This window comes from Aricia agestis, chromosome 4 (assembly GCF_905147365.1).
Source record: "Aricia agestis chromosome 4, ilAriAges1.1, whole genome shotgun sequence".
Taxonomy (NCBI): Eukaryota; Metazoa; Arthropoda; class Insecta; order Lepidoptera; family Lycaenidae; genus Aricia; species Aricia agestis.
Window position 1 is genome coordinate 7,363,959 of NC_056409.1, and position 27,774 is coordinate 7,391,732.

The following is a 27,774-nucleotide window of genomic DNA, read 5'->3' on the forward strand; positions in this document are numbered from 1 at the left end:
CAGTTCAATTAATTATATTATACGTCTATTTGTATTTGTAATGTTATCAATATGTGCATAATAAAGTATATTTGTTTGTTTGTTTGTATAATATTACCTCAACAGTGGCTTTCCAGACGTTTTTAGGCGGGCAGTGCCATTTGCCCTCGTCGTCGAATGTGAAGTCTGTTAGCGATGCGTCGCTACACGCGCTGCTGTCGTCCTGTTCCGCTTCCTCCCAGCACTCCGACTTGAACAGCCGGCATTCTGACTCACTGTTAAAAGTATACCATAATGAGCTTTATGATAATGAGGATAAAGTACGAAAAAAATACCTGTGGTGCTGTGGAAGTAAATGGTGTGTTGTAGACTAGGGTGTAAGTTTAAATACAATTGTGTAAACGACAGCAAAAATAGTGTACATCCGTAACTAAGTCATGACTATGTGAATTGTGAGGGTTTTAAAAAGTGCTAAGTACAAAAAAGGAATTATACAAGTAAATAGTGAACTTGGGTATTTAAAGTTGAGATAATATGTTTGTGCAAGTGACATCAACGTATTCGTGACTTTAGCTATGGCCTATGACGGAGTTTAAAAAAGTGCTATAAATAAAATATGTATTATTGAGTATCTAAAAACTAAGACTAATCATATCGTGCACACCAAAGATAAACATGTAAACCGGTTCTAGGAGAGTAATGAACAAAGTCTAATAGTTTTTTGCAAACAAAAAGTAATGAAGAGTAATTATTAATTTTGACATTAAATAATGAGGCTATTATTTAAGATGAAAAGCGTCCAGCGAACGAAAAATATATACAAAAAAAAACCTAAGACATCTCTAATGCCCGATCTGGGGAACGGCAGTGCCCCCTCCAAGTCGAGCAAAAAAGCGGCACGGCTGTACTATCCTTTTCTCGAACCAATTCAGGCTCTTTTTGACCCCCTATAACTTCATTGTGGATAAACCAACAAGCCTGAATTTTCAGTTGCTAAGCAAGCATTGTATAAACACGGTATATTTAAAATTTTATTCAATTTGCACCAGTAGTTTAACTGTAACTTGTTAAACTTTCTTAATTTTGTCACTGACTGACTGACTGACTGACTGACCGATCACCAAAAGTCTAAGGCACTTTTAGCAGACATAGAACCTTCAAATTTAGAATATAATTAGTGTTTAGTGTCTAAATCAAGGAAAAATTCAAATATTTCAAAATTTCTGTCCAGTTTTCTAGATACACTAACTTCGTAAATAACTTTGTAATCCCATATAAATGTATAGGATTACAAAGTTACATTAATTGCAATTCATGAATCATTGTACCGGTACCATCGATATTTCCGTACGTATATTCGAAGGAGTAATAGTTGTAGATAGGTATCTATATATATAAAGCACTAGCTTTTGCCCTCGGCTTCGCTCGCGTGGAATTAAAAAATCGCGTAAAATACGAATATTCTTGTAAACCTCCTTTGGAAACCTGACGTTTTTCCAAGACCAACTAAGTCTTCGTCAAAAATCAAGTCGATTGATTGCTTCGCTAGGCCGTGAAGGAAGGACAATCAAACAAACAAACACACTTTCGCATTTATAATAATATTAGTATGGATATTTTTTTTTGCGCAGGGGAAACACATCATGGGTGCCCCGGGTTGGGGGTGTGCCTCAGTTAGATGAAGCACCCCGGGAGTATGTGAGACTCTTACTAAAACCACCTGCGGTTCGCCTTCAGCCGTATAAAGAAGGGATGTCCCGAATCTAACAAACACAGGACTCCCTCCACGACCGGCCGGTCTACCTTAGAAAGGACCGGACTTCCACCAAAGTTAGGGAACGCTTCGGCAAACTGAAGCGTTCCCCTCGGCGCCGGGACTGGCTAAGCCGGGGAGGTTTCCATCCTCTCCCGGAGCCCCGTTAGACGAGAGTTAGGAGGTTCGCATAGCGTCGCCTCCGTACTTCCGTCCTACGCCGGCGGAGCGGCAGAGAAGGACAATCAAACAAACAAACACACTTTCGCATTTAGAATAATATTAGTATGGATATTGGATAGTCATGAAAGGCAAGTAGTATAGTAATACTGTATACATAATGATTATATTATTATTAATTGTAAGTTTTATTTGTTTCTTATATAAATCGTTATTGATATTTATAGAAGTATAAGGTACCAAAAAGGAGAAAAGTAGGACTCTACAAAAAGAAGTGAGATCCCATCAAAAACATCCTGTAAAAAAACCAAGTCTCGCAACTCAGTTTTTATACCGTAAAAAATTATGAGATCCATGCAATACCAAGTCGGTTAATTTATTCAGTCCCTACCTTGGGGACCTTCTGTCTTAATTTATTACGTAAGTTATTATCATATCAATATTAAAAATCTTTTACGTTTTAAATAAATAGATCGACTTGGACATCGCATGAAAACACAATGTATCTTACAATTTAAATACAATTATTATATTATTAGATTGTTTAGTCTATTGCGCTCCATGCGATGTCCAATTGATCTATTTATTTAAAACGTAAAAGATTTTTAATATTGATATGATAATAACTTACGTAATAACTTGAGACAGAAGGTCCCCAAGGTAGGGACTGAATAAATTAACCGACTTGGTATTGCATGGATCTCATACATTTTTACGGTATAAAAACTGAGTTGCGAGACTTGGTTTTTTTACAGGATGTTTTTGATGGGATAATAATTATTCCTAGCATATTGAGTGGCCAGCATCAAAAGCGTAACCACTCAACAGCACTATCGAATTAATGATAATCTTCGGTGAAAACAAGCCAGGCATATAATAAAATAAAAGTTTTTGCAAAATGAGCACAAAAAAAGCCAATCGGAATTTACCTCCTATCGTATAGGGACTCGTCATTAGATACTCTGTGCTCAGTGCCGTAGCCGCTTGAGCGCGAACTGCGGTCGCTACAACTAGACGACGCGTTCGACGATCTACTTGACCGCTTCGAGTCCATCGCGCTTGGCGCGCTTCTGCAAAACCGGAGAATGTTCTAATTTCGAATTCAAATGGTTCCGAATGAAATGTTTGCATTGGATCAGCGCTGTTTAGGCGGGATTATTATGCGATGGATTTTAGGTTCGTAAATATTTTAAGGCTATAATGTCGTAGGCTATAGCTATATTATTTTTATTAGCCATAGATCATAACTGATAACTAAAACTACCTGTATGAAGACAAGTTTGTAAACAAGGTAAATGAGCATTAAAACTAGTAATAGTTTGTTACTCGTACAAATTATATTTACCGGCTCTGTCCGTCGTCGTCTTGAATTTGGAAGACCACTCTTCCAGACTCCGTCTCGGTGTATTTTATGACTTGCTTGGTGGGATTGTTGCACACCGGCACGCCCTCAATAATGTCGGGGACCTCGTTCTTGTCGTGGCACGACCGCAATCTCCCCTGAAGCTTTCTCAGTTTATTGTTCGTCGGGTCTGAGGAAGTTCGCCACTTCGCTAGAATAGATGAACGAATGGAACATAAGCAAACTATATGAGCAAACGGATAAAAAACCAAGAAAAGAAAAAGTACGCGCTAGTACACGAGGGTTGAAAACTAAAAATGAAAAATGTCGTAATGGTCATGATGAAACTAACGAGGAAGGGCAACTCACCGAAATCGCTAAAGGAATCTGTCTCGGTGAAAGTCATGTTTATTCCGCTGTCCTGCGAGCTGACGGAGGGGTTTTGGCACCAGGACTTTTTGATGCAGCAATGTCTGCAGATGGCGTCGGCGCAGCTCACTTCCTCGTCCGACAGCTTGTTCGAGCTGGACGACTTGGGGAGGTTGGGGGAATTTTGAGAGGTGGTGACCACCTGGATTATGGTGTCCGGGGTTGAGGTCTCGCTGGAGTTGAAGGAGATGCTGCTCGGCCCGGAAGCCTCGTGCGAAGGTGTGCACTGGGCCGACTTGGGCGACTGCGCGGGTGACCGCTTGCAGCGGTCGTCCTCCGAAATATGGGTCGTGAATAAGGGACTAGTGGGAGACTTTTTCAGCTGCTGAGCGGCGTGCTTGGGAAGATCCAGCCCCAGCTCGGGGCCCGATCCGATCCTCCTTCTGACGGGCTGCGGCGGGGAGCTCCGTCTCGAGCCCGACGCGTTCGGATCGGGCGAGATCATCTCGTCGACCTGGTTCACCATCTCGCGAATCTCGTGCTTCATTTCCGTGGCCATCTCCCTGGACATGCCCATCAGGTACTCGGCCACGTCGATGACGGACACGGAGTTCCTGTCGCTCTGACTTGACGTCGAATTGAGACTGACATTGGTCTGATCGACGGCATCGGAGTTGTCGAGGATGTCGTCGACCCTGGAAATGACTTCCCGGATTTCCGACTTAATTTCCGTTGCGATTTCTTTGGTCATCTCCTTGACGTAGGCCTGGAGGTCCTCGGAGGTGTGGGAGGTTATGGATACGGTGGGTGAGGTGCGGCCCGTCTGACTACAGTCCGAGATCGATGTGCTACTTTGTGCGCTGTATGGGTACTTTTTGATGGGTGAAATGACTTCGTCGTCTAGGGATTGGAGGTCGGTTTGGCTACCGCAGTGACAGAACGTGCTCTTCTTATCTATATGATGACTCGGACTAGCCTCTTTCACGCCCAGGTTTAGTTTGGTCTGTGTACTTAACGGAACTTGGGGAATATCGGATCCTAAGCTATAGCATCTAGATCTCATCATGAGCATGGGTCTAGCGTGTTGGGGAACTATGCGGAGCGGCGACACGGACTCCCCAACTGCGAACTGTACGGGATTCGCGGTCTCGGGTGACAGATCTTCCTTGTTGACCTCCTTCAGACTCGACTCTCTGGAGTAGAATTTCTGTTTCTGCTTAAATCTATATATTTGACAGTCGTCGATTGCGGAGAGGCTGAAGTGTCTCGCGGAGGAGCCTAATATAGGGGAAGATATGTTAGAAGATCTCGAAATCTGCAGGCTTTTCCTGGCTCCCGTGTAACCGGACGGGTCGAAGGGAACTATGTGTTTCACATTCGCCGATTTTCCTAGCAGCAGGTCGTGAGCTTCTTTCGGCAACATGAACCAGCGCAGGTAATCTATCTTCGGGTTGAAACCGACTTCGGGTTCGATAATACATTTCATGGCTAATTTTCGCGCTCGGTTGAACAAATTTCTTGCGGTTTGTAAACACTCCGTGTATGTTTGCGGGAAAATTCCTGGTCCTGAAAACAAGGATATATTTAGGAAATGCTTTCACAGAGAAATTATAAACAGAAAACAAAATATGATCAGCGAAATCCATACTAATATTATAAATGCGAAAGTATCTCTGTCTGTCTGTCTCGCTTTCACGCCAAAACTACTGAACCGATTGCAATGAAATTTTGTATACAGATAGTCTAAAGCCTGAGAAAGGACATATGCTACTTTTTTTACTGGAAAAAAGGGTTGTAAGGGGGTGAAAATGCGTAAATTTGTTCAAATTAAGTTAGTTCCAACAATTCATAATAGATCCGTGCGTCTTCTACATCGCGCTGACCCTTACTCAAAAGTCTTTCTATAAGACGTGGTATCATCTTACATTTAAGTTTCGATTTTTTTCAATTGTTATATCTATTCTACGGTATTAAATAACTCAGTACTTTATCTGTGCAGTGACGTAACCTTAAACCTATCAATGATAAATAGTTTATGGGTAAAGTTGTGTAATTTGAGGGCTAAATAAGCTTTAAAATTTGGCATAAAATATAAAGTTTAATATAAAAAAATGCGAGTAGCAGGAGATCGGTCATCTTGGCGTTCATTGAGAGAGGCCTATGTCCAGCAGTGGACGACTATAGGCTGATATGATGATAAAAAAATGAAATACTTATTGTGTGCACACTGGACAGCTGTATTGATTTAAGGGGTACCAGGGATTTTTATAAAAGCATTTGACACCAATTTTGTTGACATCGCGCGCTATAAACTGAAGTCCACGCGGACGAAGTCGCGGGCAACAGCTAGTTAGTTCATAAAGGCAAATGGCGGACTTATAATATTTCTGATTTATGCTAAACAGATTAAATTAATATTGTCTTAACTTGGCACGACCAAAATATAACAAAGGTCTGCCATCTGCTTATAAATCAATTTTTCCGATAGCACATGAAGTTACAAGATAAAACTTACCAGAAATCCGCCTTTCGTTTGCACACATCTTGCCGTCATTGAATCGTAAGGAGTACAAAGACTTTCTGTCTCGCAGCACGGAGCTCGAGTGATGCCTCCATTGTCCCGTCTCGGAGTTGACGACGTACTGCGGCAATATTTTCCAGCCCTCCGTGGCCACCATTTTCAATGCCTCCAACACAAAGGCCAATTCACATTCCGACATGAAGAACGGCAGAGATATTCTACAGAAGCCGGGCCGCAAGTGCTCGTTGTGTATCGGGACTTCGGGCGACTTTATCACGCTCAGTTTGCGAACCCGAGCTATTTCCTTCTGCCTGCAAGGAGTAATTTACGATTATTGCGCTTCCTTTTCATAAACAAGTTCGATCGATTGAATGCAGTAGGAAGCAGTGAATTTAAACAATGTTTATTTTAACTTTGTACAGAGATTTCTTGCCAAAAGTTTGGACCGAAGGCTTAAATTATGCGTAACTGAATTATTTGAAATATTGGAGCATTAATATTTGGCAAGGGGCGCAACAAAAATGCCGGCCGATGAGCAATTGAATCTCCTGACGGGAATAAATGGCTCGTTCATTACAGCCGGTTTCGCTGAAGGCCGAAAATCACATTACAGAGATGAATTTCTTCATTATTATAAACTCTCATTTATAATGTGTCCTAAATTGTCGGCTTGCCATTGGGATTAATGCCACGCCAGCGATGTAATCGTCTTTGTGAGTGGTTCCTGTTGTGACACTTTTCTGAAGATTTACAAATAAGAAACTGGGAAACCGAGCTTTGTTTATAATTTTAGTATCCTGTAATCATTCACTATTAGGATACCACAAATGGCACGGTTACAGAGAGATAAACCCAAGCTGGATTGCTCTTTCTTCCCTAAAACCCTACATACGGCATACTACATATATTATTATAAAAATACTTGCAGTTTCCGAGATTCATATATTTTTCAAGACTGTCACGCTAAAAGTATAAGATAAAATTAGACACGAAATATTAACTAAAATGTAAATATAAAACTTACGCTTCAACATCCAGCAGTTTCTCATATTCCTCTCGAAGCTTATCATCAATACCCAGGATATCCGACCCATAGTTCTGGTACCCGCTAAGTCCGCCTCTCGCCTGGATGCCGAACACGTCGTTGAGGATCGCACACACGAAGTTGTGATGGAGGAAGGTGCCCCGAGGATGCTTCACCATGAGGGAGAAGATGGGCAGACGCCGCATCGTCCGAGACTCGGTGCCCAGGAGTATCAGCTCCGGTATATTCTTGATGTGCGACAGAACTTGTCTGTAACAAAAGGTTATTTCTTTCAGTAAATGCAATTTTTTCTTACATTGTCGACCATCGGTGATTAATGTACGTTATAATCAAGAACTTGGTGAACTGTAAGAAATAATTAAAAACCGATCAAGCGGCTTCTTCACGTCGGTCAATATGGACAAATATAGTCGAGAGAGAGTGAGAGTGTGCATATTCGTCTTAAATTGCCCATGACCTACGTCGACTTGCATACTGTACGCAGCTGCGCAATCATGGTGGCAATCAAGGTTACCCATCATGGCCCAACGTGACGTTAAGACAAACATTTGAACGTTGTTTGACAAACCAAATATTCGTTTTTCCTAGCAATGCAACTAAGTCAGAGTAGACAGAATGATAGAGTATGTCGACTTAGAACTGATGTTGAAATTTTTAAATTTGACGTATTATGACGAAAATCGTCGCAAGCATAGACATAATATATACTGTCGTAAAGACCACCTGACAACTCGAAAATGCGTGACCATTTTTGATCTGTCAATGTGTGCGTGTGCTAGTGATGTATATTTTACTATCGATAGTATAGTATTTTGCTATCGATAGTTTAGTCCGTTCGAGTTATTTTACCTGAGTTTCTATAAGAAATAAATAATATGCAACTTTGATAGATTTGTATTTCAAATTAGGTATCATAAATTTTAATTGGCAAAAAAAGGTGACGATTGAAAAGTAGATACACATTTTCTTTTGGAATGATTTTTCAATCGTCGGATATGTTATGACATGAGGTTCTTATAGGGGTAAATAATTTACACTTAACACATTATAAAGTTACTTATTTATTACTCAGGTAAAATCTATCTGGTAAATCAGTCCTTACATTGAAAGTAAACAACACACATAGTATATTATATTTTATTCTTAAATTAAATACATATTATAAAATATCATAATATTTTATTACAATTATTTTGAACCGACTTCCAAACAGGAGGAGTCTAGACGTTCGCCTGTGGATATATTTTTATGTATGTTCAACGATTACTCCGCCGTTTATGAACCGATTTTCAAATTTTTTCTTTTGCTGTACATTGTATTGTTCCGAGTAGGTATCATGTTCACAAAAGTGGTAGTCTGGTGATGGAAACAATGAGAAATCGAAGTTACTCCTTGATATTCAAATGGGAACATATGGTCCCAGAAAACGTTCAAAATCTTTCGATTAATAAATTTAAAAAAGTAGTCAAAGAACGTTTTGTGCCAAAGCCAAAATGATTTCATAATTGATGGCACATCTTGGGAGTAGAATGCTGAATGACTGCTTGCAAGGCTACTTCTACATGACTTACAATTATTATGTATCTATCTATGTTTACATTGTATAATTTTTAGTTACAGCATTGTACATTTTGTTTTAAAAGATTATTTTTTTTCTCACTTTTTTGGTAAAAAGTGGGCGTGCGAGTTTCTTACGCCGGTTCTTCTCGTCGGCTTAGTTACCGAACCGGTGGTAGGCACCATGTATTCTGAAAATATATTTTATTTTAGATTTGTTCAGAAATAAAGCAATTTTGATTTTGATTTTTTAAAACACCAACTGTAAGTATAGAAAACGTTAAGGACAGCTAAAATGAGTAAAATTATTATTTTTAAACAAAAAATTAAAACCGACTTCCTAGGCAATGACAATAGTAATATTATACTTAAATGAACTAAAAAGTATTAAATAATTCTTATTCTGTACTCAGTATTAATTCTGTTCTCAATGTTCATTATTTTGCAATCGGTACTAGCTAACCTAATCGCCAGTTCTCTGACAGAATAGGTATAACAGCAACTTATATACTTAGGACTGGTACTGACTTCAAAATTATGAAGATTGAGTACAGAATAAGGATTATTTAATACTTTTTAGTTCATATAAGTATAATCTTAAATGAACTAAAAAGCATTAATTGCTTATAATTGCTTATTTTTAATAATTGCTTCAGTAACAAGTGCAACAGTATGTCAAACTTACTGGCACAAATAAAGTTGGGATAGCTCCTTTAACCAAAATAGTATTTATTCTAATTTTTCTTTAAAAATTTTCAATGAAATGTTTGCCTACATATTGTTGAATTTTTCTTGGGATTCCAACCAACACGCCCAATTAATTTCAGCCATTTTCCTCTTATTTATCTTGAGGGAATCTGTAAAACAAATGATTATGATATATAAATATAAACCTTCCTCTAGTTTTAGAGTCACTCTATATTATAGTAGTTATATTATATTAGCTATATTATACTATACTATATTATATTAGTTAAAATAAGATAATATGTCCTTTTTAGTCTGGCCGCACATTTTCCGAATTTCTGATCACAAAAATTAGTATGATGGGTCTACAACAAAATGTATGAACAGAGTGCGTTCCGCCGGGCGTCCGAATTTTTCTGATCAGAAATTTCGGATAATGTGCGGCCGGGCTTAAGGTGATAAAATATATAAAGGTAAATGATTTTTATTTTAGATTTATGTTATTGTAAAATATCGATAAGCATATCGATAAATTTGATTCAAGCACTAGCGTATATGTAAGAAATTTTGATGAAAAATTTTTCTTCAAAATTTGTGTAATATAGGAACAATAGTACCTTTAGTTACGCAAAATATGAAAGTAAAAGGGAGGATTCACAATATTTTATTTGAAATAGAGAACTAAAGACCAGAATATAGCAAAAATAAACACGTCGTAGCAATTAGGACATGAAGATTAATTACGGGTGAAATTTATATTTTTCAGGATTATTCCTATGATTTACACTGCAATCACTCACAGCACAAGTTATTATTGTTATATATAATAGTATTTGTTGAAAATAACATACGATTTAAATAATAAATTGCAAATACCGAAAGGGCATAAAAACGATTGACGACTTTTGACGACCTGTCAAATAAAAGTTGTTACAATTTTCATTAGACTGCCTCTCTCTTTTCATCTTGTTATAATTCCATAAAGGATTTTCTTCTCTCTCGCACTCTTTGTTGGTCTTTAGCATTATATTATGTCTATGGTCGCAAGGGTTGTTAACTTGTTACCTACGAATTTAAAAATATGTCGGAATCCAATTTTGAAATCTTTATTTTAAATATTTAAAAATAAATTATATCAGCCAGCGCAAGGCACATCCGTTCATAATCCTAGTGAAACCCGTCGAATTTGACAGATATTGAAACTTGTCCGTTTCTTTGCAGTCGAACTACTGGTCGTTATGTCTATTGTGACTAAGTTATTTCAAAGTCAAAACGAAAGCAAAACCTCCTAATTAAAATTCAATGTAAGCAGCCGCGACGACGCGGCGCGGCGCTAAGACGGAGACGATTTATGTGTTTTTAACCAGCGAATATTCAAGGAAGTGCTAAACATTTGACACCAACTCAAATATATTCAAGGCCTTGCGAATCAACATATTTACACTGAAATCGGCTTACGTTATCTTTATCGTTTTATTTTTTGCAAAACCGTTTTCGTGACATCAACATCATCATCATATTTTATATTATGTTTTTAATATTCAATTAATATACACCGCTATAATATGTAACACGTCTTTTGTTTCAGCTCTATCAATTTTGGCAAGCCTACAATTGACGCAAATGTATCACCATAAAAACGACCAGCGTTCATAAAACCATCATCAAAAGAACATCTCTATCTAAATAATCAATTAGGACCATTAGAGATACATTTCAATAATAAGATAGACTTCCGCAGAGCAACGATTTAGTTTATTCTATAACCATTAGAAGTAGCGTCTAAAAACCATTAGAAGTTGCGTTTATAAAACATTAGAAGTGGATACGTATTCGGTTCGGTGGGCCGTATTAATCGCCACGAGTGTGAAGATTTGTTCGGCCCAAGGCCACCGAGTTGGGTCCGTGCCAAATGTTCGTGTTCTAATTGTCACGGTAAAAGCCTAAACCCTCGAATATGAAGCCTGGAAGAAATTCTAGAGTATTCGGCAAAGTTTGAGAAAATAAATGTTATTTTAACGTAGGAGGAACAACGGAGACTCAGAAAATAAGTTAAGTAATTAGTAAAGCAAAAAAGATTTATATTTTTTCACTTTAAATCTAAAGCAAATTTAAGAAAGCTAAGATAGATCCTATGGAATTCTTTACGGCTTTCGATAGACGAAGTTTCACATAGAGCAGACAAATTGATATGTAGACAGTAGGCTGTGTAGCATTTAAAATGCAGGCCGTAATGTAAAAACTCTAACAATAAGAATAAATCTGTCTAGGCGCCACCGTGATACATGTAGAGTACGGTCGAAGACGGTTAAGGCTGACACTTTCGACTTTATTCCCTTGCAATAAGGTGGCACATCGATTTTGTCTTTGTACCAGTGCGATCCACTTCGTCTGAGATTGCCAACACGCCGGCTCGCCGTGCCACAGTAAACAAACTCGCTAACGCCAATCAAACAAAACGGCACGAGTAAAATCTTATGTTTATTCACAAGAATGAACGCGCAACTTTACATTCATAAATAAATATCGTAATTCATATTGCACACACAATGCATTATGTAGAATATTCTCAATAGTAGCGTCGAGTTACGTAAGTTCATTCGTCTAGGTATCACATATTATATACACACCTACTGCATGTGCTGCTATTCTAAAAATCTCTCCTAAACTCTACCTAATACCTATTACACAGGCTAAGGCTTTCCTCTTAAGTAGTGCCTTGTAAGCCTTTGCCACTGATTGCCTTAACTTTATTTTGCGATACATAGAGCTACGTATAATAAATTGTTATTTGTAGACCTAGAGGTACATTGATGTAAATTGTAAAGAGTAGAGCCCATCAAGTTTCATCGGTATAAGCAACAGATAATTTTATCTTTGAATATTATACGTCCCTAATTTTTTTATTTTATTTAAAGCCTGGCTGATAAATCTATCAGTTAAACGCCACCGACAAAAGTAGAGAAGAAAGATTTTTTTATCTTCAGCAGGGCCCGATCTAGCTTTTTAGCCCCTCCGGGCTGAAATCTTATTTGCCGCCCTTCACATACAGAAATCCATACAAGCTATGAGCTAGTTTTCTTGGGGGATAATGGGGGCAATATTTAAGACAAAATACTTAAATCCAACCTAAAGTAGGTAGGAAGGTAAAATTCTCAAACTTAGGTGGTGGTAGAAGCCGCTCTTCATTTTTTGCCGCTCTGGGCAAATGCCCGGCTCCCCCCCCCCCTTTAGATCGGGCCCAGATCTTCAGCAACTATTTTAGCTCTTCAAATAGCCTACGTAGTATGTGGGTCTAGCTAAATTGATTGCTTTTGCTTACATAATATTATAAGAGATGACACACAAACACACTATCCTAATCCGTATTTACTTTACGTCGGAAAACATCGTTTCGCCGCGGAAAATAACTTTAAAACCGTATTATCTAATTTATGTAACAAATATTGGCAAGAATTCATAAAAGTGTACTAAATTTTCGAATAAAAAAATAAGAAACGACAAATTTTAATTTATTATTTATGAGATGTATAATGTGAAAATATAAAAACATTTTAATGTATGAAAACGACGTCAGCATTCTATGATGTAAAGCATGTAATATGTGATTTAAAAGTGTGTTCAGAGTTTATTTACCCTACTTAAATAGGACATGGCTTATTTCAGTGGCTTTCATGTTTTGCGGTTCTTTTTTCGCGAATTCTTTGTTTTATAGTTTCACATAAATCTTTTAATTTAAATCTCTATTGTTTTAGGAATGCTGCGTTTTCTTTGTTGAGCATTTCAAAGAACTTGAGTATTTTTGGAGAACGCTAGAACCATTATCTGCTTTGTCCTTGATTCGTTAATTGCTTTCTAGCGTTTGGTTGTTTAAAATGCGTTAAGTTTTAATTAGGTAGCGCTAACTAGCCGATAGATCAGCTATATAGGTCAGTGGAATTAGGCGCTCGGTAAAACAGTGCGTCGCGTACTAACTGAGCACTGGCGCCAGGGAAATTGCTCTCAGCAAAACAACCACAAAACGAAGTGAATATTCGCATAACTTATGTGAATTTAGGCCGTCCTTACTATTATTACTTTGAAAAAGTTATCGAGTTTGTTAGATTGAAGTCCGTTTCAACTGTTGCCCGAAAGTATCTCCATATAAAATTCCTTCAAAGTCGATTTAGCCTTCAGCGACTAAGGTTAAAGATAACATACAAAACAAAAACACTTTAGCATTCAAAATAGTTACACGTATACTACGTTTATTCTCAATATTTATGGGTTTATTTCTGCGAATTTTCTACAGCTCCAGTCTACAAATTTTCCATGTCAACTTGTTATTGGCATATCGGGGAAACATAGCTCGTAATAGGAAAGCCGATAATTGGCGCCTAGCAAGGTTTCAGCAATTTCAGTCGTCCGGGCTCCGGGGAGCTGTGACGTCACGTCGGAAAACAGGAAATAGGAAGCAAAACGCGTAAATTAAAACTTCCTCGTCTTCATTAAGAGCCTTCATTTCCCTGAGCCGTTTACGATGCTGGCCTTTTCTTTGCGTCTTAAGTGTTTCGTGTTTCGTCTTTTCTTGCGTGTTCAAAAATCTAACAAGTTTTCAAGAATTACGATTAGAACCCGACTGCTTCTCGGCATCCATAGTCATTAATAATTGGTTAAGATCTGATTTTATGAAAGGCTTGGATATACTCTAAGTAGGTACCATGAAAGGACATAGAATAGTTATCATCCCGAAAAGACTGCCACGCAATAACCGAATCTCGGCGCAACATATTGAGAACAACATCTATTTTTAAGCATAGCACCGGAGCCTGCTGAATCAATGATGATGGTATTGCACATGGTTTTTATTACTAGAATAAACACATGACAACATTAGCATGTCGGTTTGCAGATGATATCCCGAGATATTTACCCACGTCACCGATCAGCCGCTCCGGCCGTGATGGCGCCTTCCGCGATAAACACACACCTATTTATACGCGAACTGCAATATTCGATGCAAATAGAATCAGGTTCAAGGATTCCGAGATTGTGACTCATATGATTATGAAATTGTTTCAGCCTAAACGATTAAACGATCGAATCGAGACTAGCAGGATGCTTAGCATGACCTACATAGAAAGGTTTAGACTGGCCATAGACGGACCGCAATTGTAGTTGAGACCGACTGCTCTAGATCGGTCGCGTTGTTTGCACCAACAGCCAACTGATCAAGAACTGCTCGAGCGGTCCGTGTATTGCGGATATGAATTTAGTATGAAAACAGTGCAGATCGCCGTGCGGCAACCGCAACTGCAAGATGCGGACCGTATGGCTGGCCTTATTCTTACGGTAAAGTAGACAAAGTGATGGAATAACGAAGGTAATATGTCAGTTTGTCCGCAAAAACCGTCAGCATTTCTATTCTTTCTCATTTCTACTGTGGCCATGCTGAGCCTGCAGGAGTTGCTTAATCTCCCACAGATCCCTTCTATCTTGATTGTAATCAATAGAATATGCACTACAAACTGGTACTTTAAGATCTATTAAAATTAGAATAGAAATAAGATTAGAACTAGAAATTCAAAGTTAGTTTAGAGCTTAGGACCAACACTAGGATTGTCAAATGTACCTACTTTTCTAATAATATGTACCTACCTAAGTAAGTAGAACGAAGCATGTTTTAAACACACACTTACTAGATACCACAATTAACCTATCAATTCCCAAGCGGCACCCGGCTGTCGCATACCAATTGAAAATCTATTGTGTCTGCGATACCCAAAATGGAGGTGCTACAAACCTCACTTGGCCTAGTGGTGTTGAGATAATAGAGGCCGTAGCATCTCCATCGTGGGTATCGGAGACACAATAGATTTTCAATTGTTATGCGGCAGCCGGCTGCCGCTTGGGGATTGATGGGTCCCTAAACCTACTCTTCTCGGTTTTGTCACGAAACTCTTTAAACTAAAAACTTTGTAGGTAACAAATTACCTTCCTAAAATATGCTTAGTCCATGTTTACTCTAAGTTTAGACCGAGTTTATTTTATATCGGCAAACATAGGCGTGTTTAACTGTTAGACTTTGGATTATCATGTATCATGTTAGTGTTATATTTTTGTACAATTCATAGCTTTGAGTAAGACTATAAGTTATTTAAGTGAGAACTTATATTCCTGCCTGCTTATTTGTTGCGCCAATAGGTAACAGACAGACATGTAATTTGTTATATTAGAATAGCTATCTAGCACATATGCTTTAGGCATTAACCCATAGGTAGGTAGTATAGGCAATTAGTGTTCAGAAATTAACATTACAAATATTACAATGTAACAAGAAGGAAAAGGTCGTAAGAAACGGAGCACTAAAATTGCGTCCAAATTCCACTCGAACACTAGATTTTATTTGGAAAGCAAATCAGTGACCTTTCCTATTCGGAGATAATACAATGAAAAGAATATTATGTGGGTGCAAATAGATGTATGAGATAAATTTTAAGTACGAGATTTATTGGAATAACGCCTTCTTGAAAGTCTAAAAATCAGTTGAGGTACCCACGCTTAAAAATTAATTACAACTAGGTTATTTTACATCTTGATAAAACCTCTACATTCTGCTATCTTAGCATGGCCAGATTATCAGCTTCTATTCCTTCGCATTTTAAGTTAAATCACGATAAACCTGTTGGTAAATTTCTTACAATGTATCATCGAGGAAATTGATTCCTAGGCAGATGACAGATCACAGACCTACGTCATTAGGTCGGCGTATGTCAATTCAATGTTAGCTGTGATCGGTCGAATGGGATTGACCTGGTTTGACATAACACGACCAAATTATTTCGGTCCGCCTTCTGCCTAGGAATCAACTTCCTGATGTTTTTGGTAGGCCAAGGCAAAAGTTAATATACATCTTACGGCCGCACTCACAGACATTTAATGATGATTAAGCTTCAATTAACTAAATAGTTTAACAGATAATATATGGGGCTTATGTCAAAACCTTAATTTAATCACGGTTAAGTAATTATTATATTCGTTTCTGTGGGCCTACTTCGAAACCGTTTTGAGATTCAAACAATCGGATGAGAATGCCGCGTCCTGCTCTAACAACGTTATTTCTCGTTTGTTAGAGTAGGACGCGGCATTCTCATCCGATTGTTTGAATCTCAAAACGGTTTCGTAGTAGGCCCACAGAAACGAATATAATAATTACTTAACCGTGATTATAAATTGGAGTCTCAAAACGGTTTCGAGGTACGGCAACTGAGTGCGGCAGTTAGGGCAAGCGCTCACTTATTTGACGACGAACGGTGGGTTTTAACTTTTAATTGACTGTTGTTGCACAAAACAAACGAGGACGCGTACACACAAACAATTAATATTTTTTATTGCTTTCTGTCACATTAAGTCTATCGTGTCTAAAGTGATCGCTCGCCCATAGCGTCCTACCACAACAAATACATAACACTTATCCGTGTTTATGACAGGGTTTCTCAATCCGTCTGACCCTCGTAGGGAGATATATCTCGACCTCCGCGTGGGAGCATTGTATTGCAATCAGAAGTCGAGGTCACTATGTAACAACATGTAACTTAGGACGATAGTTTTCGATTTTGTGTTACGTAAGCTTATGTTGTTTCCCTAATAGAAAACTCACAGGCTCGAAACCACACGTGTTTTACAAGAGCCAATCTTTAGAATTCACCGTTAGTAACATTTCATTCTAAAGCTGTCAGTAGCGCAGGATAAATTTAAAAAGCCCAGTCATAATAAAGGTTAAATGAGAGTGGCAACATTATAACTATGTTTGTGAAACTACATGTGTGTCAACGTCACATTTAACATACTTTTACCTAGGTCAGAGATCAGAGTACGCCTCATTCTGTTTTAAAACTAATTTACTGCACAGATTCTCAAGCGCCGCAGACTTTTTCTGATAAGAACTGTAGGTCTCCGCGTTATTACGAAAGAGTTTCATTCTCCTAAAAGTTTAAGTAGCCCCAGCATCTACGATTCTACTATAATTAAGAATGGTTTACAATTTGAAGCGCCAACACGCGACGAATAGTTGACACGTAGGCGCACAGAAGTGTCTTGAATAAAATTTATATCACGTAAGGCCAGATATCTTGGCAGCGGACAAATTGTCATCAATGGATATTTTGGCACCACTCGAGTACTGAAACGCTCTATTGACAGATATTTATTATCGTTTATATGTTTATTGTAAGTTGAGTGGCAGTGCCGGACGTAGAATATATCAAGTGGCCATACTCCCGTTTGTGTGTAAGTGCCTTGAATCTACTACTTAGTATTAGGTATTTAATTCGATCTATCTTTGATTTACATGTTAAGACGTCATGGTCTTTCCTGCTTGGGGTTCTTATATTATGTTTGAAAACTTGAGTTTGTTGAAAATCATGTAACTCCTATTAAGTCATTATAGAAGGCCACACTCAGAGACATTAATGATTACTTAACTTTGATTTAATGAAGATTCTGACATAAGCTTTATATATATTCTCTATTAAACTAGTGAGGCAATATTGTTTTTCTCTTAAAATTGAAACAACAGCACCAAATAACCTGCTGAGAAAGCTTCCAAAGCTATTAGGTCCATTGGCATCGTAAAACCACAAAACCAGCCAAATGGGCCAGGCAATAGATATTTTTATATGTTTAAAATAATAAATTCCCGCTCCTAACCGTTCGCAGTCCAAATAGTCTTCCATTAAATATTGTTTCAATTTAGTTTAAGTACTAGTTGAGAAATATTTATTGCTATCAATATTGGAACACCGATTTGTGCCGCGAAGAAATGAATTTTCAGAAAAATTGCTTTTCCAATTTAAGCGCTATGTGTTTAGTGGTTTAAGCAATTCAATGTAGAATTTTCTCTTTATTTGTGAGCTTTTTGTATTATCCGCAGAAAATAATAAATAAGTACTTGTGATTCAATCATTTCGATACGTCAATAACTTTTCAAGCACGTTCAGGTGTTTCGCGCTGTGACGTCACTTTTCCGCGCTGTCATGCAAAATTTTATATCTCAGCTATAATTCTCAGTACCAGAAATCATATCGAAAGGCCGCTTTTTGTGCTCATTACTTTTAGGTCCTATGTTCATTGTGTCTCGTTTTTTTCGGTGCAAAAGTATCTGCATTGCTCCATTCATTTTCCATTATGAAGTCCTCACCTGGTGATATGGTCCTGGCGGTCAGCGATGTTCTGCAGGCCCACCGCGTCTCGCAGCTGGACCACCAGCGCCGCTCGCACCGCCTCCGTGCAGCGCTGCTTCTCGATACGCTCAGCGAGCAGCTGGAGATAGACCGATATTTTAGAAATTGAAGCAGCCCTTTAAGTGTCAATCAGCTTTAACATGATAAACATACATTCTTAAAAAACAGATCCAAATTGGTTCACCCCGAGCGACGATGCGATGCCTCGAACGAGAGTCATGCAGAGTCTCTGATGTTCAACCCACCCAAAGAAACCTTTTTTTGGGTGGGTGGAAATAAGAAATAAGCAACCTTTCTACGGATACTACAAATTCTAGTTGTTTGTTGTAGGCTACAATATTTTGAATCTATTCTCTGTCAAGATTAGTCTTGAATGCAGAATTTTTATAGACCTATCTTTATTTCAGTAGCACCCTATTAGTAGGCAATACTGACCTCAACATCGTCCGCGTACAAAGGAGAATTCTTGAAGATATCCCGCTTGAACACAACCACCTCGGGTCCTTGGACTCCGCCGATGAACTTCTCGCAGTTGAAGAACACCGCATCTTTCCTCACCATGCCCTCTTCCACCCCCAGAAACGTCGGATTCATGTCCACGGGAGCAGTAGGAGCTACTAAGCTGTAGTCCCAGAAGGACCACGCGCCATATTGGTGCAGGAGTAGCGTGGTGGCTACGTCATCGGCCAGTACCCCGGTCAGTTTGGACACTGCCGGAAAATATCCGATCATTCTCTTCCCCGTACCGGTATTCTCTTGTAGCTTCTGTTCGAGGTTGTTCAGGTCGATGAACCCTTCCTTCGACTCGGGGATTTTGATTATCTGCAATGAAAAAACATATTTATATTCATCTATAATCATATCGGACATTGTAAGTTGTGAGCTTAGATGTTATCGTAAGTTGTGGTGCAAAAATGTTCTACCTACTGTATTTTAAATTTAGAAAGACAGGTTTTCTGTTTTCCTAACTTTTTGAAACATGGTAGAAACCTACGTCATATTCTTATACCAATTACTGATAAATCAATAGAACGAAATAGACAAACTAATTGTTAAACAACTATAGTCGTCAATATCGATTCTGCGAAGGCAATCGATTGTGCATTTTGTATTCGCGTCAAAATTCGACAGGTGAACGACATTGCAATCAGATAAGATGCTAATTTGAACTCGACATTGTGCGATTCGTATGAGGTGTGTGATCAGATATCGCGAATGGCAATGAGTTGGCCACATATAACTAACTGTTCTGTGCTTTTTATAGATGGTTTTTTATCTAACCACAATCCAATATGTCAATTGATTTCAGAGAATCATCTATAGGCACAATTCTATACTTTGTGGGTATTTATAATATGCATGGGTCTGTCCTTACATTGCGTCTGATCAATGATCATCAACCTACATCAACGAAAAAATTGTCGTACTCCCACAACGTCGTAATTTCTAAACGATATTTAGGCATTGTTATTTTTCTGGCACCACAGCCACAATAAAATATGGCTTGGCCTAGTTGAGACGATCGCGGTAGGCGGTGAACAACTCCCAAAAACGGTTTGTTGTAACTTACGTCACATAACAATCGTATTATATTTTGTGAGAAAATATTAGAATTTATTTGGGAATATTATTATTTATCGTAAGACGCATGGGCGTACCCATGGCGGGGGGGTTCAGCTGGCTCATTACTAGCAGTACATACTGTATGTACTTATAATATTTTTGTCTACAAAAACTGCATACCTACTCTAAACTTATTTAATAGCACAGTAAGCCTATTAGATCTTACGTATTCTATAGACTACTAGCTGTCCCGGCAAATGTTGTTTTGCCTGTTTTCCCAGTTTTCCTGCTTTTCTCTTGAAGTTTTTTCTGAATTTTTTTTCTATAAACCTCACGGAGCCCGAGACCTTTCCAACGAATGCAAAATTGTGGAAATCGGTTCGTGCGTTCCGGAGTTATAGCGTCAGGAAGGAAAACCCGACTTATTTTTATCATACGACTAACGACTCTTGTGCACTAACGAAATCATAGGCTACACACTACACAGCTCATTGTTACAGCTCATTTCTATGCTGATAGGCATGTTCAAATTTAGTGTAAGCCCCATGCCATGCTATGTCATGTTCTAAAATCTAGTCAAGACTCAAGCCCTATATCTGTTTCACGCGTTTTAGTCATGTTTTTGTTCTCGACCAAGTGTGACTAAGTGTAGTTGCCAGGCCACGTACGTTTCGCATACTAGATAAAACTAGAGGAATTTGCCGGTAGTATCGACAGTCGACACTGCAACCTCTATTTTACGTAATGTTTATATACTTTATAGTTTATAGCTAGTCGCACAATACGTGACTGTGCACTACTGATAAGCCCCTTGAGAAATTGCGTTTTAAATATTAGTTTATTACATATTTATGCAATTTTTATTACATTAACGCCTATACAGTATAATATAGTATCACTGATTAATAATAAGGGGAAACGCTTTATATTATAAAGATTTAAGGGTTTCTGCTATAATTTTATGTCGATACTAGATAGACATGACAGCGAATACTGAAATATCAATCTTACTACAATAAATACAAACTCTGTTCCGTGTTCCATTTAGCTACAAAGCGGAAAAAGATAGACAGGATGCCTACTAATGATACACAATTGAACGTAAAACTTAAAGATGGTTTCGTGGTATTAACAATCCAAGCAATGGTTAACTAATTGCTGCTCTATTCTGCTCTTTGCTGCTTAATGGGTATGCCAGAGAGCTCTCCTTACCATAGAACTACTAACCTTGCTAAGTAACCCTCTGCATATTCTATCAGTTCAGTATCACGGCGCGATCAGTTCCCAACGCCGTGCGTGTGGTATTTACAAACCAAGAAAGGGTTGAACTAATTGGTGCTGTATCAAAAGCTCTATGGTGTCTAATGTCTATGCTACTGAACTTCTTAAAGGACAAGGAACCAACCTCAGCATCTATCTCTTTCCACGGCGCTATCTGCCTCTCTGTCTCACGAGAGGAGACGAACAGCGCCACCCTCTGCGGCCGCAGCGCCCGCAGCAGCTTCGTGAGGTTAGCGCCGAAGACAAGGCAGTCGTCCTCACTGGCGCCAACCGATTGCCTTAATATCTCCTTTGACTCCGATCTGTTTCAATAAAAGAAATATAGAGATTCAATAATATGGAAACTATAGTTCATAAGTCACAAGTCGACTTTTAGTTCAGAAGTAGTTTGATTTATAAATTGGAAGTAACAAAGCTTAAGAGAGTCATCAGTTTAACTAAAAAAAACTTCGAAATATCCTCTTTGCAACAGGTTTTTTTTTATATTTCCAAAACATAGTCATCAAAATCGGTTCATACCCTTCTTTTATGAAGTCAGTTAAAAATAAAAAGTTCTTTATTCCTAAAATACAGCATGTTACATAATAATTGGACATTTTGGACAATTGCGTTACACGCACAATTAAGAAGTTCTTTAAAACCTTCTGAGACGTTTATAATACCGTTTTATGCCGTTGACAGTTTAATCAGGGTTCTGGGGACCAGCCAACTACATGATTATAAGCAGCTTTCCGCATTGAAATATGACTAGGGACTGACAAGAACGACGTTGCGCAAAACCTTTGAAATACTTGCATTTCACACACAAACATTTCGAACAAAACTGACCTGCCTTAATATGTTGAAGTTTACCACAATCACTATGTGGTAGATTCATTTACCAATTCCCTCAAGGCATTTGTAATGTTGATGTTAATGGACTGTTGGTACCTACTCATGCAATTTTTTGCCACTAAAGACCATCTCTACAAAAACATTATCTATCTAACATTAGGTAAAATTTGATAAAGAAACTTGAATAATATGATCAAAACAACATTAGGTAAAATTTGATAAAGAAACTTGAATAATATGATCAAAACAAAATAGTAGGAAGTAGGTATGACTGAAACTCAAAGTTTTAATCATACCTACGTCCTACTACATATTTTGTTTTGATCATATGTATAGTGTATACTCAAGTTAGACTTTGACATCAAACTGCCACACAACTGATAAATAATTATTGGGTAAAAAATAATGTATATCAGCCGTGCAGTTTAGCAAGGTCAATGACCCACGCTCAGCTTCTTAACCAACTTTAAAAAAAGGAGTTTATATGTTTGACTGTATTTATTTTTCATCTTATACCATATATATAACAACATACCTGTATATCTCGCTCTGTCCATTGGTGATGGAGAGCGCCTTGCACCGCGTGGCGTGGATCGGCAGCACCATCCGCGCCATGTACTCCTCCAGCCATAACAACGCGCGCCCCGATCCATTGTAGTCGCAGTACACCACTGGGGACAAGAGATGATTTTTAGCATGAGTTTTAACGTGGGAGAGCCATGCTTCGGCACGAATGGGCCGGCTCGACCGGAAAAACGACCACGTTCTCACAGAAAACCGGCGTGAAACAGCGCTTGCGCTGTGTTTCGCCGAGTGAGTGAGTTCACCGGAGGCCCAATTCCCTTCCCACCCTCCCCTATTTCCGTCTCTTCCCTTCCCTACCCTCCCCTATAACCCTATTCCCTTTTAAAAGGCCGGCAACGCACCTGCAGCTCTTCTGATGCTGCGAGTGTCTATGGGCGACGGAAGTTGCTTTCCATCAGGTGACCCGTTTGCTCGTTTGCCCCCTTATTTCATTTAAAAAAAAATGAGTGTAGTTACGTCTTTATGTCGATACGCTTGATGCAAGAGCATTAATTTCAAGGGCAAAGCGAGTCTTAAAGGGACTCCCTATCAGATCTTTTAAACGGGACTACATGACCACATACTAGGTAAATTTGGAGGCCCTATAGTACCGTTATTGATACACCTGATACAATGCAGCTCTTCGTTATGCTATAGCCATTAGCCATGCCACATAGTAATTGACATACACAACTCGAAACTATCTTTACATTGTGCATAATTGGCAGGAACATATTTTGATGATGATGATGATATAAGATGAAAAATGTTAAAAATTAATAATTATGCATAAATTTATCTAATTGCGTATTATAAATAACGTACAGCAAGCAATAATACAGTAGGTATGTAGATAAAATTTGCAACAGGTGGAAAACAAGTAACAACAAAATAATGAGTTCCTTTAAATATAAACAAAAATAAAATATTTTCGACTAAACAAATCTAAAACAGCAAAACATGTAATACAATTATAATGATATTATTTATAGTCTGTTATTTGTGCTCTACAGTTCAATGACCTTTAGGACCAATGTCAGACAGGTTGGGCGTGTTTCAACAAAAAGTGGTCAAGCGTAAGAGATAATTATGCACGGGAGTTCTCTACATTTACATGTCATTTGTTTGCGTGTACTTATCAGATAATAGCAGTACATAGAGATCTTTATCAAGGCTACACAGATAGTCGATGACACGGACATAATGACATAATTAAAATCATAAATCTCTTAATAGGTAACATTAATTTTGTTTACAAACCGGAGTGGCTACTGTATTATGATTCATGTAGTTTACAAGTAGGGTTGCCATCCGTCCGGATTTTCCCGGATTTGTCCTAGTTTGAAGGGCGTCCGGGGTGCGTCCGGCCGGTTTTTTTGAAAAGCGTCCGGGTGAAATTCAGACAGCAACAATAAACGAAAGATAAAAACTCGCTAAGCATACACACGGTTTTTTGCACGGACTTGAGTTAGTCAGATTTTTACAAATTCTTGTTGGAAAAGCAAAAATTGGCAAGACGTTATCGTAAATACTGTTTTAGGTGTCCGGGGAAATAACCACATTTCAGCCAAATGTCCGGGAATTTTGTCGTGCCTGACCGGCGAAGGGAATTTGGGTTATGGCAACCCTGTTTACAAGTCATACAATGTTATTCCTTGGACTTTTGACATTGGATGTGTTTGTTGATGCGCCAATGTTTTTCTTTGTGCGTTGTCGTGGGCTCAATTGCGTTGGGAAATAAATAGGAAAATATTCTAATGTAGCCCTTGAAAATCTGATTTATATTGACGACTTACGTCACTATAATATTATGTATTACTACGTTTCGAATAATATAAACGTAAACAAAAAAAATAACGCGGTTATATTGGTAGTATTATAACCAATACTGAACTGTGTCATTTAGATAAAAAATTGGAACGAAATGAAGTTAATGGTTTTTAAGCGTGTACACGGAACCCTAGTCGTCCATCTATTATGCAACGATGATATCGATCATATCGGCTGTTGTTTGTGGTGGCACTGTACTATGACAACGTGGCCACAACGTGCTAGAGAAAATATTATGTGGAGTGTGGACTAAAAAAAACATTATTATTTTTAACAAAAATTTAAGACCGACTTCCAGGGTAAAGACATTAAAAATTTATGATGAACAAAAAGTATTAAATAATTTAATAATTCTTACTCTTTGAAGTGCCTTAGGGCATAATTCTCCTAAACCTCAACTATTTCTGTACACAATCTTCATTATTTTGAAGACGGTACCAGCTAATAATACTGAGTTCTATGACAAAATATTTTTTATATTTAAAACTGGTACCGACTTCAAAATAATGAACATATTGTGTACAGAAATAGTTGAGGTTTAGGAAATTATGCCTAAGGCACTTCAAAGAGTAAGAATTATTAAATTATTTAATACTTTTTGTTCATTACAAATTATTAATGTTTTTAACCTGGAAGTCGGTCTTAATTTTTTGTTAAAAATAATAATTTCACTCTTTTTAGTCATTTATAAGGTTTCCTGTACAGACTAATGTGTTATGCTTAGTGACTTTGGATCCAGGATACACTTTCATGATGTGAAAACTCATTGTCTGAGATCACTACCACTTCAGAATTGCTTAAGCAACTCCAAGCATATACCACTGTATAATACGCTTGGCTTTAATCAAGCAATGATAAAATTAATATTCATACGCCTGTCTTCAAAGGCTCTAAAATTCTGTTCAGTGACTTTCTTTTTATCATTAAGTACACTAATGAAAACTCATCAGCTCAACATAATATAATATTATGCTCAAATATAACTATAATTGTCCGTATTTTTAAGGAGATTAGCATACCTCAAAGATCTCATGATCAAATTGCTATCTTGGTAACCTAAACACCAAGGTCGAATCATTTACATTGAATTAACATTATATTTTTTTAAATCGTTCGACAAATTCGGGTTTCGATCTTAAAGACGATTAAAAGTACCAATAATAGGGTTATAATTAGATAATTCATGGTCTGGAGACTGGTGGTAGTGATGATGATGATGATGATGAATGTAACTTACATAGTAGCATATGCTTTCAGTTCTTAAACCAACCCCAAAAGCCGCAAACTTGTATTTATAAGGAATCCGGAGTTCTCTTAGCACCTTCGGAACCATGGTATATTATCTAATTGCAAAATCTTGCTTTTTAGTAGCATTTGCTTAGGATACTTCTCATATAATCGAAATCACTATATTATGTTTCCATATAAATTTTGATGAGTTCCCTCGATTACTCATGGATGTATGGTGGAATAGTGGTGATGATGATGATGATTAATTAAATTTGCATAGTAGTATATGCTTTCAGTTCTTAAGACAACGCCGAAACCCCCAAATATGTATCTATAAGGAGTAAGGAGTTTTGTTCACCACCTTCGAACCATGGTGTATCCTGATGCAAAATCTTACTTTTTGGTAACAATGAGTAATGAGAAGAACAACCTGAAATACTTCATATGAAACCAAAAAAACCATATGTTTCCATTTGAATTTTGAGGAGTTCCCTCGATTACTCATGGATCCCATCATCAGGTCACCACTTTTGTGAAAATGGGACCAAATTGGAGTGAAACCTAATATAACAAAACAAAAATTTTGAAAATTGGTTCACAAACGGCGGAGTAATCGTTGAACATACATAAAAAAAATATATTATCCACAGCCGAACGTATAACCTCCTCGTTTTTGGAAGTCGGTTAAAAAGAACATAGCTAGAGGTGCAGAGTACGGAACTTATTATATTATGTGTGGTCTGTGCTAGAAGTAAAAATAATCACTTATAATACCACAAGAGCTTCAAAATTATCGGATATTTCCCGATAGGTTCGTTGCAAACAAATGAAGGAAAAATCACCTTTTAACCTGAAAAACTTGACGACTTTATTTGTTTGCAGGGAACCTTGAGGGAAATGCCAGATAATTTTGAAGCTCGTGTGGTATTCGGGGGATTATTTTTCCGTCCCAAATGTCGGCCAATATAATTGCACCATGAGACACAATTGAATTCAACCTGTCAGTTTGACGTGTTTGTCTTTTATATATAGCAACTACCAGAGAAAATTTTCAAAAAATTATCAGTATAATACCATATAGGTTGTACCACGTGACGTCGAATGGTGCAATTCTATTGGTCGATATTTGGGTCGGAAAAATAATCATCAGAAATACTTCGTAGCTAGCTTTTAAGGAGTCATAAGTTTTTAGGAGTTATAAAAATAAAATGAAGTTAAAAATTACAACAAACAATTTAAAATAGTATACAGTATGTTTTAAACATAATAAACTCTTATTATCTCTACAATTTTTCGTCAGACGGATTGTTTAAATATTTTTTGCGGATTGTTCAATAAAATTCATTATCGCATGAACTTGCGGATCACATACTCAAAACAAACACGATTTGAATCGTAATTAGATTTGAAAATTATTATCCTAGTCATAGTACATAAATTAGGTATATGTTTTTTTAGGTGGCGGCCTATGTTTCAAAAAGTAGGTAATGTTAAAAAAGTTAAAAATCGACATCTTTATAATATTATCACAGACATAGATCAAGATAGATACAGCATGTCCCTCCATTTGTATGAAAACGAGCGTGCCACTTTTTTTCCTACTTACTGTGACGTACCGATGATAAGAAACGTGTCCATTATCTAGGCCAACGTTTCTATTCCAATTTCTACAGCTCAATACGGCACAATTAGGCATTTAGACACATTTAAAATTCCGATTGACGTCCGATTCCGATAGCAGACTAAAGAACAAACTATCGAAAGACGAGCATTGCTCGTCGTTTGGGAACGCGATATGGCACGCGAAGTACATACACA

The 27,774-nt window shown here is 37.7% G+C and overlaps 1 protein-coding gene across 4 annotated transcripts in view; it reads right to left on the bottom strand.

Annotated features, from left to right (window-relative positions):
- Positions 1-27,774, bottom strand: part of LOC121726703 — an 88,130-nt gene that overhangs the window by 22,322 nt on the left and 38,034 nt on the right. For 2 of the 4 annotated variants that reach the window (XR_006035567.1, XM_042114193.1), the window contains exons 2-11: positions 22,868-23,003; positions 21,623-21,800; positions 19,090-19,476; positions 18,612-18,733; positions 7,169-7,438; positions 6,139-6,455; positions 3,624-5,189; positions 3,258-3,465; positions 2,842-2,982; positions 98-254 (exon numbers count right to left, since the gene is read on the bottom strand). Coding sequence is in view for 1 of the 4 variants with exons in the window: in XM_042114193.1 (XP_041970127.1) it covers positions 98-254; positions 2,842-2,982; positions 3,258-3,465; positions 3,624-5,189; positions 6,139-6,455; positions 7,169-7,438; positions 18,612-18,733; positions 19,090-19,476; positions 21,623-21,800; positions 22,868-23,003 (3,482 nt within the window). In the remaining 3 variants the exon portion in view is untranslated. Of the gene's footprint in view, positions 1-97; positions 258-2,841; positions 2,983-3,257; positions 3,466-3,623; positions 5,190-6,138; positions 6,456-7,168; positions 7,439-18,611; positions 18,734-19,089; positions 19,477-21,622; positions 21,801-22,867; positions 23,004-27,774 lie in introns of all 4 variants that reach the window. The other 2 variants (XR_006035569.1, XR_006035568.1) reach the window with 2 other exon arrangements.